The sequence below is a fragment of the Nymphalis io genome, chromosome 6 (genome assembly GCF_905147045.1).
Source record: "Nymphalis io chromosome 6, ilAglIoxx1.1, whole genome shotgun sequence".
NCBI classification, from domain to species: Eukaryota; Metazoa; Arthropoda; class Insecta; order Lepidoptera; family Nymphalidae; genus Nymphalis; species Nymphalis io.
The window spans coordinates 195,186-208,351 of NC_065893.1; the positions used below are offsets into that span (position 1 = coordinate 195,186).

General features: G+C 38.1%; 1 protein-coding gene across 1 annotated transcript; it reads right to left on the reverse strand.

Annotated features, from left to right (window-relative positions):
- Positions 1-1,173: 1,173 nt before the first annotated feature.
- LOC126769158 (transmembrane protein adipocyte-associated 1 homolog) lies at positions 1,174-2,848 on the reverse strand. Its single transcript, XM_050487778.1, has one exon. It carries the CDS (start codon positions 2,615-2,617, stop codon positions 1,490-1,492), a length of 1,128 nt encoding a protein of 375 aa, XP_050343735.1. The 5' UTR covers positions 2,618-2,848; the 3' UTR covers positions 1,174-1,489.
- Between the last annotated feature and the right edge of the window lie 10,318 nt (positions 2,849-13,166).

Consider the following 13,166-nt stretch of genomic DNA (forward strand, 5'->3'; position numbering starts at 1 on the left):
CCTTCCAGCATGGTCAGTTTTGAGGGATTTCAACCAGGATTCGTGGTGAGTATTAAAATCCCCCAAAAACACCAATTCCGCGTTAGGAAATTGCTCTTGCGCAGCATCTGCCACCCGACTAAGATGGTCAAATAATCGGCTTGTCTCCAAGTTACCATTGTGGGATCTGTAGAGGCACACGTAGACTCGGCTCTGACGAACCAGGTCCACACGTACCACCAACATGGAGAAGGAGGGGTCCTCCAAGCAGCGCAGTCGGTGACAGCAAACATCCGTCCTGACGAACAAGCAAACTCCGGCTTTCGCTTTGAAGGATTCTTCAAGCGTGTAGCTGGGATAATTAAGGTAGCTGGTATCGGCAGGACGGAGTATTTGTGTCTCCGTGAGAAACAACATTGCTGGCCGTGCTGTCTCGAGATGGTGGTGGACAGCGTTGAGGTTAGTGTGGAGTCCTCGGATGTTAGAGAACTCGACTTCAAACAGCGAGGGTATGGTGGGGGTGTGCACCGCTGTACGACCGTTATTTCTGTTTTGTTGCGCCATTTGGGAAAAATGAAATGGAAAAGAGACGTGAAGCGAGCGATGTATTGCCACGATAGGGATGGGCAAAGTGTGGAGGCGTGTTTCCCCAAGTGGTTGCCAAAAGGAAAAATACACTGACCCGCCGGACGGAAGGGCCCCCGAACCCTCCCGGAAGTGGCCGCCGGGACCCCACCTACCGGTCACCAACCGGCACGACGGTCCACCCCGAGATTATGCGTGGCCTGGTGGGGCAGCCTCACGAGCTGGTTAGGCACGCTCGGGCCCCTGTACTATGCCACGGGCGGCCAGCGGAACAGCCGTTTCTTCGGGTCTCCCTGACCGGCAGGTCAATACAGTTTCCCCCGGCATTGGTTCAACAGCCGTCTCCAATTGGACCAACACCCATCGCGGCAATACTCGCTCGGGCTCTGGCTGTACGCTGGCTGACCTCGAAACGCGGCTGCAAGCCACTTCACGAGTTTTTCACCATGCGTACGGTGGTAACAAGCCAGGCGGATGTTAGCATCCTACCACCAGATGAGCAGATGGTCGCTCAGATATCCCTTAGTCGCCTCTTACGACACCCATGGGAAAGAGAGGGGCAGTGAAATGTATTCTTTCTCCGTCACTGCACGGATAAGATAAGATATTGAACAATAAACAATATGTGTCGCTGTTTCAGTATTAGCCTAGTTTGAAATTTATGTGGATGGATACATTACAACTTTTTAAAGCAGAAAACGAGAAGATTTCGTCTCAATGAGTCCGAACACTGGCTCTAGCTATCACAAAGCGTCTGATAAAAACAATGAAATAAACAAATTAAGAGATTCTGAAAAAAGAAACTACTTGACACTTAAATACAAAATATTTAAAACTATTTCGTATTCGCTAACTCTTAAATTATAATGTATTTCTTTGGATGAGTGGCATTAATGTTAGGTATATTCAATCTGTTTTTCTTTTGTTATGTTGAGAGCATGTTTTGATTTGGGAACCCTGATGTTGGTACTCCAATGTCTATGGATTGGCCCGACGCTATAGAATCAGGACTTTGTAGAGATGCGCTGTAAACTGGGTTCACCGGGGTGGTCCCTCCTACTTCGAATAGTGTGCTGTCGTAAACACTATTGCTCTGATAAATATAATCAGAGTCCGTTTTGAGTGAACTGAAGCTCTGCTGATGCGGAAGGGATACCTGATCGTCGTCCATGGGCTCGTCCATCTGAGCCTTGTACGAGAACATGATGCTGGGCTGGGAAACACTGAAAAATTCACTCAAAAACGTGTGATACACGAGCGGTGTGTACAGGGAGAAGTAAATCCACGTGGTAACGTCCACGACGCACAGACCAGACGGCATGGAGCCCCACGTGGGTATACCCGCGCCGATCGCCTGCGTGGTGTCCAGCAATGCGAGGAGAAGCACGTACAGATAGAACGAGAGTTTCGTTGGTAAAGCCAAATATTCCCTTAAAGGTATCCAGGGTAATATAAGTATTACAAAATATATGATGGCAAACACGAGTGACGATGTAAACCAGAACAGCATTCCACCGTGTCTGAACAAGTCATAATCCCTTGTGTCGATATGAAACATATCATTTGGCATAATAATTTCTAATGTTCCTTGTGTTACTGTGAAAGCGAGTGATATAAGTGACGTAGCTAGTAACACATATCTGATACTGCTACGACTGTCCATATGCCCAAAAGCTAATCCGAATATAACCACACTCATTTCTGTTGCAAGTAAAAAAAATCTCACAGTGACCCACAATATCTTGTAGATCAGACCGCCCACAGGCATCGCTGCGTTTACAGTCATAGAAACAGCACATCTTATTAAGCTGATGACCACATTACCCCATACAAGTGTATAGAACGTCAAAAATATGGGACTACTGGTAGCACGCAACTTTAACTGAGCCTTGTTAAACCGTACCACTAGGAATAGCAGGAAGAGAGAGTTTGGTATCAATATTATCAAATCCCAGATACGAACTCTTGAGTTGTTCATTTCATAATATAATACGTATTTACAAAATGTTTCTTCTTTAACGGGCGGCAAATCTGATCCATTTGTTCCATCCATTTTTAAGTTTTAATGATGTGCCATTTAGTGTTACGAAATTATTTCAAGATCCCTGAAAGGGAATCATAACATTGCTACTGTAATCGAATTATCTCTCGTAACATAACGTCAGCTTTGTCGTCGCATTATAAAAACACAAATTTTCTTTGTATTTTTGATGGTCTCACTTTCTAATCCAATTTAAAAATTACAACACAACATTAAAATCAACAAACGTCCGACTTCAATGCTTTACAACTTGAGAATCCGCATGCGAACCAAAGTAACCGACATACCCCCAAGAATTGCTAAATTAAAAAGGGAGGTGGGCGAGGCGCATCGCTCGCAGAACTGACAGCTGCTGGGGCAGAAAGTTTCTCGAGTGGCGACCACGAAATGGAAGACGCAGCGTGGACAGGCCCCCCTACAAGATGGACCGACGACATAATAAGAGTCGCAAGAAGCCGTTGGATGCGGGAAGCGCAAGACCGGCGAACATGAAAATCCTTGGGGAAGGCCTTTGTCCAGCAGTGGACGTCTTCCGGCTAAGAGTATTGGAGACTTAATAATAATATGAGATATTATTTCAACAACGCCTATTATTTTAGCTGAAATCGATACACAAGTATTTATATCACAGAAACCTGCAACGATGCATACGCCCTTTTCGTTCGAAAGACCGAATCTGTTCTAAGCAACTCGATAAGACCACAACACCAAAATAGCCCTAGAGTGCAAAATACTACTAAAATACTGCGTCATAAAAAATGCGATGCTTGTAGCAAGTCTGTAGAGCTTATTAAAATATCTGAAATGAATATTTATGTACATATAATATTTACTGCGATATCTTATTAACATGTTAAAAAATCAAGTAAAAGCTTATTATTTAGTTCATAGCACCAGACCGACATATATTCATTTTTTGTCTGGTAATTTTTTAATTCTTTATTTTTAACATTATTTATATTTTTCTGTCATTTTTATATTTCCAATAATTTCCCCCCAAATCTTAAACGTGAGCAAATCTGCGGGTTAAAACTAGTATATATATATATATATATATAAATATGCTTATCTTTTGTATTAATTATATACATAATACGTATATAGTCAATCAAGTAGTGTATGTTTAGTTAGAATTAAAATGTTATATTTATTTTAATTAATTCATGTGACCTATTTTACACCTCACGTTAGTCCTCTAACAAGAGGTCGACTGGAAGAGATCACAGTTTAAGCGATAAAAGTGCCTGCTAGACATAATTTTGTAACATTTATCTCTACATGTTCTTTTATTCTTTGGTATGCAATAAGGCATAAGTCGAGATGGCCCAGTGGTAAGAACGCGTGAATTTTAACCGATGAACGTGGTTTCAAACCCGGGCAAGCACCTCTGAATTTTCATGTGCTTAATTTCTGTTTATAATTCATCTCGTGCTTTTCGGTGAAGGAAAACATCGTGGAAACCTGCATGTGTCTAATTTCATCGAAATTCTGCCACATGTGTATTCCACCAACCCGCATTGGAGCAGCGTGGTGGAATAAGCTCCAAACCTTCTCCTCAAATAGGGAGAGGAGGCCTTAGCCCAGCAGTGGGACATTTACAGGCTGTTACTTTACTTTACTTTAAGGCATACTTGTATATATGGCAATGTATACTTATTTCGTTTCGACTTTGTTGTGTTATTCTAGACACAATTCACTGTCTTAAATGTACAATGTAAAAAAACAAAAGCTTTGTAGCTCAGACACTTTTTTTGAAATTATTTTTATAACAATAAAGTCTTCCGTCAATGTTTCCTTAAAACTGTTGTAGAGATACGAAAAATATTTAAGATGACGTATCTTCTGCAGATATAATGCCAAGACACAGTACATTCGTACAGATCACCGATTCTTTCGTCTAGTCTGACCTGAAATCTCGACCAAACTGAAACTAAAAAAAAGGTCTTCGTTAGGAAAGCTCGTGCGCTAGCTCGGGTTTTAATATTTCTGCACCCAAAACTTTTTTTGCTATCAGCTATCGTTCTAGCACAAGAACAATACCATCGCTTCGGAACGGATCTAAAAATACGGGCCGTATTTACAAAATATATTCAACGTTCTAACTCTTGTTTATCGATCGATCTTCGTACACACAATGCCTGACTGTGGTGAACGCATATGGTTTATCTATTATAACTCATATTAGAAAAATCAAAATTAATTTTATAATATAGTTTTTAATGTAATTTATTTTGTCAAATAAAATACTACCGATTTTTTGGCGTTTGTTCTCATTATAATATCAATATATATTTGTTAGAGGTAAACAAATCAACATTACAAAGAGGTAAGTTTTTATAATTTGTTTTTTTTTCAGATACACGATACAAAAACTACTAAGCCGATTTTATAGAACTTTTGTATAATTTTAGGTTATAGTTTCAGAGGCACATGATACATTACTAACATTTTTTTTTTTGGACTGGCTATGTCCTTTTTTATACCAAGGACAAAGTATATGTAAAGTTTCATGACGATCCGTTAACTATGTAAGACCTGAAAAGGTTACAAACAATCTCATATTCGCCTTTATATTATTAGATAGGATAGACTTTGAATGAAAATCTACTTTCATTAAAAGTTTCGAAAATGTCATCAGAAAAATCAATGACAGCACATTATATCATCTATCTTTTATATCCACTGTGAGTCATAGGATAAGATTAAGATATCAATTCATTCAAGTAAATCAAAAACCAAGCACGCAACCATATACGACCTGGTGTCATCCTCCTTGTGAGAAGTCATCAAGCTTGTCTAATCTGACATATAATTCAGGTAAAAATATTCCAAGTATAGAATATAAATTGTTTCAAGCAATGTCATATTACAAAGGTTGAAATCACAACATGTAGAAAGTAGAAGTGGTTGAGATGGAAAAACTTTAGAAAAGGTATTTAATCATCATTAAGCCATTATGATGGTTAAATGATGAAACACATAACGAAATTTTTCGATACCCATATTTAACACCTACTACAAAAATTTATACAGACACTAAAATTATGAATATTAAACAATTAAATATTTACAATATTTGCATATTAATACACAAACTACTAAAAAAAATTTTCTCCATACTGACTTATCATTCACATATAAACACGAAGCGAAGTTGTCGCCGAGCTAGTTGGTTGGTACTCCCGAAGACTCGAACAAACTACTAAAATATGATTACCTTCGAAGGTGCGCAGATTTATAACAAATTACCCTCAATAATTAAAAATTGTAAGTCAATGCAAACGTTTAAATCTCAATTAGCACAACATATTATAAAGACCTATTTTTAACTGTGTACACACCTACTACCAACGTATTGTTTACCACTTTAATTACTATTTTCTTTTGTTTATACTCGTAACGATACTGCTTATTTTTTTTCTTTTATAATTTGATTAATATTATGTAACATACATACTATTGTATTACTCTCACAAAATTATTGATATCATAAGAACGACGAACTACCTACATAACATTTTTCTTTAAATTGTAACATTTCTCATGTGAGTGACTGTATTGTCTTTTTGAGAAATAAATGTCTATAAACTGAAATCAAAATACCTGTAAATCTCCCATTGCTCAACTAAGGGCTTCTCTCCTTTTGAGGAGGTTTGCAGGTTATTTCACCACGGTGCTCTAAGGCAGATTGGTGGATACACATAATTTCCTCATAATTTTTCCTTCCCCACCGGACGCGAGATTATTTATAAACATAAATACTGACCGTAAACATGTAAACATGAAACTACCTGGGTTTGAACCTGTAACATTCGGTTAAAATTCACGGTTTTTAAATATTGGGTCTTCGCAGCTCTTCATTGTTTAAGTTCGATGGTCATATTCATCGTGCATATATATAAACTGGCTTGACCTCACTTCAAACCAAGTATTTCTGTTGGACCATAAAATAAATAGTCAATTGATGGAACCCAGAGTGGGTTCCATCAGTTGACAATGCTTAAATACCAATAAAACAGGAAGGGCTATCTGATTAATAGCATTAAATCAACCAAAAGTTATATCAATTTTAGGTAATTGAAACTGTTTTGTCAAAAAACGTTTTTTTATATATTACATATTACTGAAGTAAATATTTCACGAGCTATAAACTCCAAGTGGGCGTTATGAAACGATAAGGCTAGACTGTTATTTTTTGTTCGTAAAACGATAAATCCGACGACATGACTGTAGATTATCCACCTTGGCTCTACATTTCCGCAATATCGTTGACTAAACCATGTTGATCACGTGCCAAAGATTTGTTGCGAAAATAATATTGTAGTGTACCACCGCCTTCATGTGACAAGCACGACGAATGTAACAATTTACGTCGAAAACCATTCACTATTACAAGCTTGACAGCCGCTTGACAACGCAAGACAATCATAATAACGACATTGTTCGGTTGTAGAGCTGCCAACCTATGACAAAGTGGGTTGTAAATCTATCTATTTTCAACATTTCAATCAAAAAATGAAGTGAGTTATTGTCAACCAAAAGGTCCAATAGTTTATAGGCAAACAGTGATTATTTGAAATACGAACACATATGAAGTTCAATGTATTTTAACAAGTTAAAGCGGTTTTGAAACGAACAACGGCCAACTATAACGAGTAGATATAACAAGATTTAATTGAATTAGTTCAGTATGAGTTTTGTTTGCGTTCACGGCTCGTTATTCGATCTCAGTGAAATTTAAATGAAAAGCCCCAGTTAATTCTGCCGTGAAAGTGTTATTAACTTATTAATTTCACTGTCGACTAACGTGTTAGCAATTTGCTTACGTGTGTTTTCGGAGTTCTCATCAATTTGTTTATCAATGTGTTTACTTACGAGTATAATACGTTTTACGTAAAAGTTAAATACGTATTATAAATTGATTTAAACCTTTTAGAGTGCATTTAAATGTGTGCGAAGTTCTTTGTGGCTATTTGTCTTGTTCTGAAAACGATTTGAGTTTTTTTAGAACTAATACGTTTTTTAGGAACCTATAGTTACATTTCGGTTATTATTTATATAGATTTATCTTTTTTATTTTATAATCAAAAGCTATGAAAATGAACACATTGATGACAGCTTAATAAAGTTTTGACATAAATGAACATCCATGCGGACGAAGACGGGGTATAAGCTATTGTGAAATAAAATATTGTAACAACAGAAGTACCTTAGGGAATCATAGATGAGCTCGCCGAGAACATACGATTTTATTCACTGAATACTTTTATTAGGATTTATTTTCTTAACTCTGTACATCTTCTCAAGTAGGCTTTTGGATATAAAACTTCACATATTTCGCGGGCTGAATAGACATAAATAGCGTCTTTGGGTCAACTCTCCGTACAGTCGACGCTGAATACAGATTACCCGTTTAGACTTGACCACTTAATATTTTAATTACACAACCCGATGTAATTTGGGTGGACCACTTGCTTGGTTGATGTTAATCGTTTTGAAATATACTAATCTTATCTATTCTTATATATTTATATATGGGTCAGTATTTTAGTTATATAACTTCTTGCATGCAATCTAATTCCACTCGACGTGATAATTACTTATAAAAAATATTATTTTTATTGACAAATGCTTATAAAAATAATATTTTTTAACATTTTATTTTATTATTTCGTAAAATGTTTTTTTGTATATATTTTATGATCTTTCGAAAATAAAATATTATAACTAATTTTATTCGTATAATCGAACACGTTTTTTTTCTGCTGAAATAAACTTTTTGCTTCAAATTTAAATTCTCACCCCACATCATATGCGACTGCAGTGCCGGCTGTACGTTAATATTCCGGCGATGCGAGTGCGGTCTGCATACTGCGACCTCTACTGGACGTGCGGCGACTCGGGGATGTACATAATATTAGCCAAGATGCCGCCTCCAGACGGATATTTAGAACGAGTAACATTTCAAATGACACATCGCAAAATAACTTTTTATGGCTGAAATGTCGTAACTTATAATATAAATTGATTATTTTCTTGTACACCATTAAATAATAACATACTTATTACAGATCTTTCTGATAAGAATGCTATATAGAGTTCTTCCAACCAAGCTGAGCTGGATGCTCGGTTTAATCTCCATTTAATCTTATTTATTCCGATGAAATAATTTAAAAAATAACTCAACAACCTAATATTATATGTCATCCCCATCGTAAACTAAAGCAAAATCAGAGTCGAAGAAAATTCGATTTATTTTGCAAGCTATCAAACTCCTCTGGGGCACCTCCTCGTTCCCTCTTAAGTTAGATACGATATCAATCGATTGCGCGGTGGGAAACGGCAGAAACAAAAATGTGTCACTTTGGAAGGAGATGAGTAATGGAGAAATTTGAAGCCAAGGAACAGTGATCGTTCTTGATCTCAATTCATATTAACTTATTACTTTTCGTCTAGAACTAACAATACCAGTAATTCTTTAAGTTAATTATATATATTCAAATATTTTTAAAGATTCGATTATAAAAGAATAGGAAAAATGACTAACAGATAACAAGTTTCCCAAACAAAAGATCATACAGGCAAATGCACAGGGTCCGCATATATGTTAATTGAGCGATTTTAAAAACACTTTAATAAATAAGACTTTTCACACGATGAATATTATATAGATGAGATAAAATTTTAATACAATAACATAACGATTCAAAAGTATTTTTCAAGAATATTTTGATTTTGTGGCAGAGTTCACGTATACTAGATATATGGTAGAGCTTTGTGCAAGCTCGTCTAATGGTACCACCCACTCATCGGATATTCTACCGCAAAACAGCAGTACTTGGTATTGTTGTGTTCCGGTTTGAAGGGTGAGTGAGCCAGTGTAATTAAAGGCAAAAGGGAACTAACATCTTAGTTCCCAAGGTTGGTGGCGCATTGGTGATGTGAGCGATGGTTAACATTTCTTACAATGCCAATGTCTAAGGGCGTTTGGTGACCACTTACCATCAGGTGGCCCATATGCTCGTACGCCTTCCTAATCTATAAAAAAAAAACTCAAAAAACAAAGAACACGACACAGATAATAATCGAAGCAACTGCATAAAACATAACTACGTAACTGACAGCGGGAACTTGTTACCTCGATGTTAAGAAATATAATAAAGATCCAGCTGTTGTAGGTTCTAGCTAACTAAGACGGACAGTACTCGAGGGAAAACGACTAGTATGTAATTGTAATATGAGATATTGTAAGATACAAATAAAAATCTCTCTTCTATGATACATTGAAATTATTTTTAAACTAGCGCTTGGCCCGAGGCTTCGCCCTTTTTTTTCCGCTGGAAAAACGCATTTACGCGTTTCGCTCACTTGAAGTGGGGGGGGTATGTGGGGCTCGCCACCGCTGAAGGCACCGGAACACCCACCAAAAAACCAGCGTTACCCACACCGTCTTTTCGGGGGACGCCAGGGAATCGCTTGCGCATACTACCGTGACGTCCCAACGGTAGGCCTGCCTCTGCAGGCCTCCAAACTCTAAGGGGTTCTCGGGTTACAGACATCCCCTAGCCCCGGTGACATGTACGGCGGGTGGACAAGGTTTGCATAGCGCCGACGTCTTCTCCCCGGTATTCTTCGGCGAAGCGGGTCAGCGGAAGCACTGTTCTCACGCTCCCGCTCCACGGCCTCCTTCTGCGACATAACGTTTTCGCAAAAAGAGACCATCTCCTTCCAGCCCCTCTCGCTACCGATCATGGCGTTTATCACGCTCAGCAGCGAGAGGTCTCCGCCTACAATGGCTGCCAGGTAATGGCGCTGAGGCCCCCATGCAGCACACTCAATCAGGGTGTGACGCGCCGTGTCTGAAGGCGCGCCGCACTCGTAGCAGGAGGGAGTGACCTCCCACCTCGCTATCCGGTGCAGATACCTACCGAAGCAACCGTGCCCGGTAAGTACCTGCGTCAGCCTGAATGTGAGTGTGCCGTGACTCCGTTCCACCCAGCGACTCAAGTGGGGACGGACCGCCTCCACTGTCGCCAGACCTGCCGAGGGGGACCCCAGGTCCTCCTCCCACCTGCAAATCAAGGCTCGCTGGGCTAGAGCCCTGACTCGCTCCACCTCCGCCAATCCTGGACGGTCGCCACTCGACCTCGCTTCCACCCGGAACCGGTACACTTCCGCAAGCACCTCTGCCTGGAGTTCCCAAGGTGAATCGCTCGCGAGAAGTGTCGCTGCCGTCCATGACACTGTACGATAACCACGTATCGCTCTCACCGCTATGACTCTCTGTGGTCTCCGAAGAAAAGCCTTGTTTCGAGCAGTGAGAGCGTCCACCCAGATGGGTGCACCGTACAGCGCCATGGAGTGCACCACACCAGCGTATAATCGCCGGCAAGGTGTTTCCGGCCCTCCTACTTTGGGTAGAAGGTGGCCCAAGGCTGCAGCGGCGTTGATGAGCTTCGGGCTGAGTTGGACAAAATGCTGCCCGAAGCTCCATCTTCCATCCAGAATCAGGCCCAGATACCTCATCTGGGCCTGCACCTTAATCACCGTTCCCTGGACGGTGATAGACGCTCCTCGAAGGGGACCTCGACGTGGACCGTGGAATAGGAGGGCCTTCGTTTTTGTTACAAAGACCCTCAAGCCCAGCATCCTGATCCGATCCATCGTGACCGAAGCTTCGCCCTGGCCATAATCGAAATTCCAATTAAACGGGACAAAAACGCCAAAATATGTTAATTTTAGCTGTGATAAAAAAGTAAAGAAATAACTAATATTCACAACTCCTTCATTCTTTCGTATTTTCGTATTTTATCAGTGAGATTATTATTATTTTAGGACTTAAAGATAAATACTGAATTATTGTAATGCCGCCTTATATACTATATTAGGTGTAGTATTTGCATTTGCTAGAACAACAATATCTTTGTCATGATTTGATTTGACGTGAACAACACAAAATGCTTATAGTTGCTAATGGGTAAAGCAGCAGCAAGCAATAGAAAACAATTAGAACCCTTCTAATCTAATTAAACTATAAAGAAGTTAAAACTAAACAATTTCATGCAAACTTTGTTAATTAAAAGACAAGCAAAATGAAAAAAAAAATGTTTTGCCATATTAACTTTAAAACAGGCAGTTAACTTGAAATCACAGACAGACACTTCAATTTTATTTATATGTAAAGATTATTGTTGCGCGGAATTTTTCTCACTTTTTTTACGTTAAAAATAACCGGCTTTATAATATTGCGTTTCAAATTTCGTATCTGTTATTCGGCTTAGTAATAAAGATCTTCGTAAATAGTTCTGCTTAAGTTTTTTGTTATATCTCTATACTTTCACTACAATAGCAGTGTAATATTTTCAATACAAAATCTAACTACTCGTGTTTTAAACATTACATTATGTTATGTTTTAAACATAATATAGACAAGTGTTCGATTTACTTTCTATATGATCACAGAGAAAGTCCTTAGAAGACATTTACAGTCATCATTGGCATACTAGAGAGAATAGTAAAATGATACGTTATATTATAAAAATATGTCTTGAGATTATTTGATCGCACCGCACTAAGTCATTTCCTTAAATAACCCATTAAATAAAAAATATTGTTACCGCACGAACCTTTTAAGTTGAAACGTAATTTAATATTAAAGTAAGATGCAGTTTCTGTTAAAATGTTTTTAAAGACATTTTACGTAATATATATTTTATGAATATTTAGTCTGTTGTATATAGTTCAATTCTATACGAGTACTATAAATTAATTTTGAGCAAGATTAGCTTCATTTCACACTTTAATGTTATCATAATAATGATTTGTTGCGAAGATAACAAAAAATCACAAAGTTATTTTAAAGGGCGTTGACATACATTTTGTATTTTTCATGAAGAACATTTTTATGCAATCAATTTTGTTGTAACTCAACACTAGATGGTACTACAGCACACCAACCTCTATACCCGTCAACTGATCATGACTACTCGTCACACGGCTGCAAAATATCTGCCAGGTTTTGCTGGTATACTTATAAAATATTATTATAAATAATAGCTCATGCTAAGTCTCATATACATCCCAGTTGTAATATAAAAGTTTCAGAGCGTAACTAAAGTTTGAAAACAAAACATTGGACCCGGAGAAAAAAGTCCAAGAGTTCTTAAACTTGGCTTTTCCAAGTTCTTGAGAAATTGGATTTGTGCTGCGGGTTTCATTTCTGGGAAGTTTTTTAAGTGTCAAGCTATATTGTCCAAAACACATCAAATATACTCTTTCCAACATCCTTGCCATTGTATAAAAAGTAACAAAACGTCAATGGCTCACGACTGGACAAAGTAGAAGGTTTGTAGTTTATTAGACCATGCGGTTCCAGAGCGGACGCCTACCGAAGATATGTATATTAAAGTTAACAATGACGAGGAGTCATCAAATGAAATTAATCAAAACAATTTATCACCGGTTCGGAAAACATCTAGAAAAACCAACAACATATTCCATATTTACTCATAAAAAAATTGAATAAATTACATATATTTATTTAATTTATATATGAAATTCG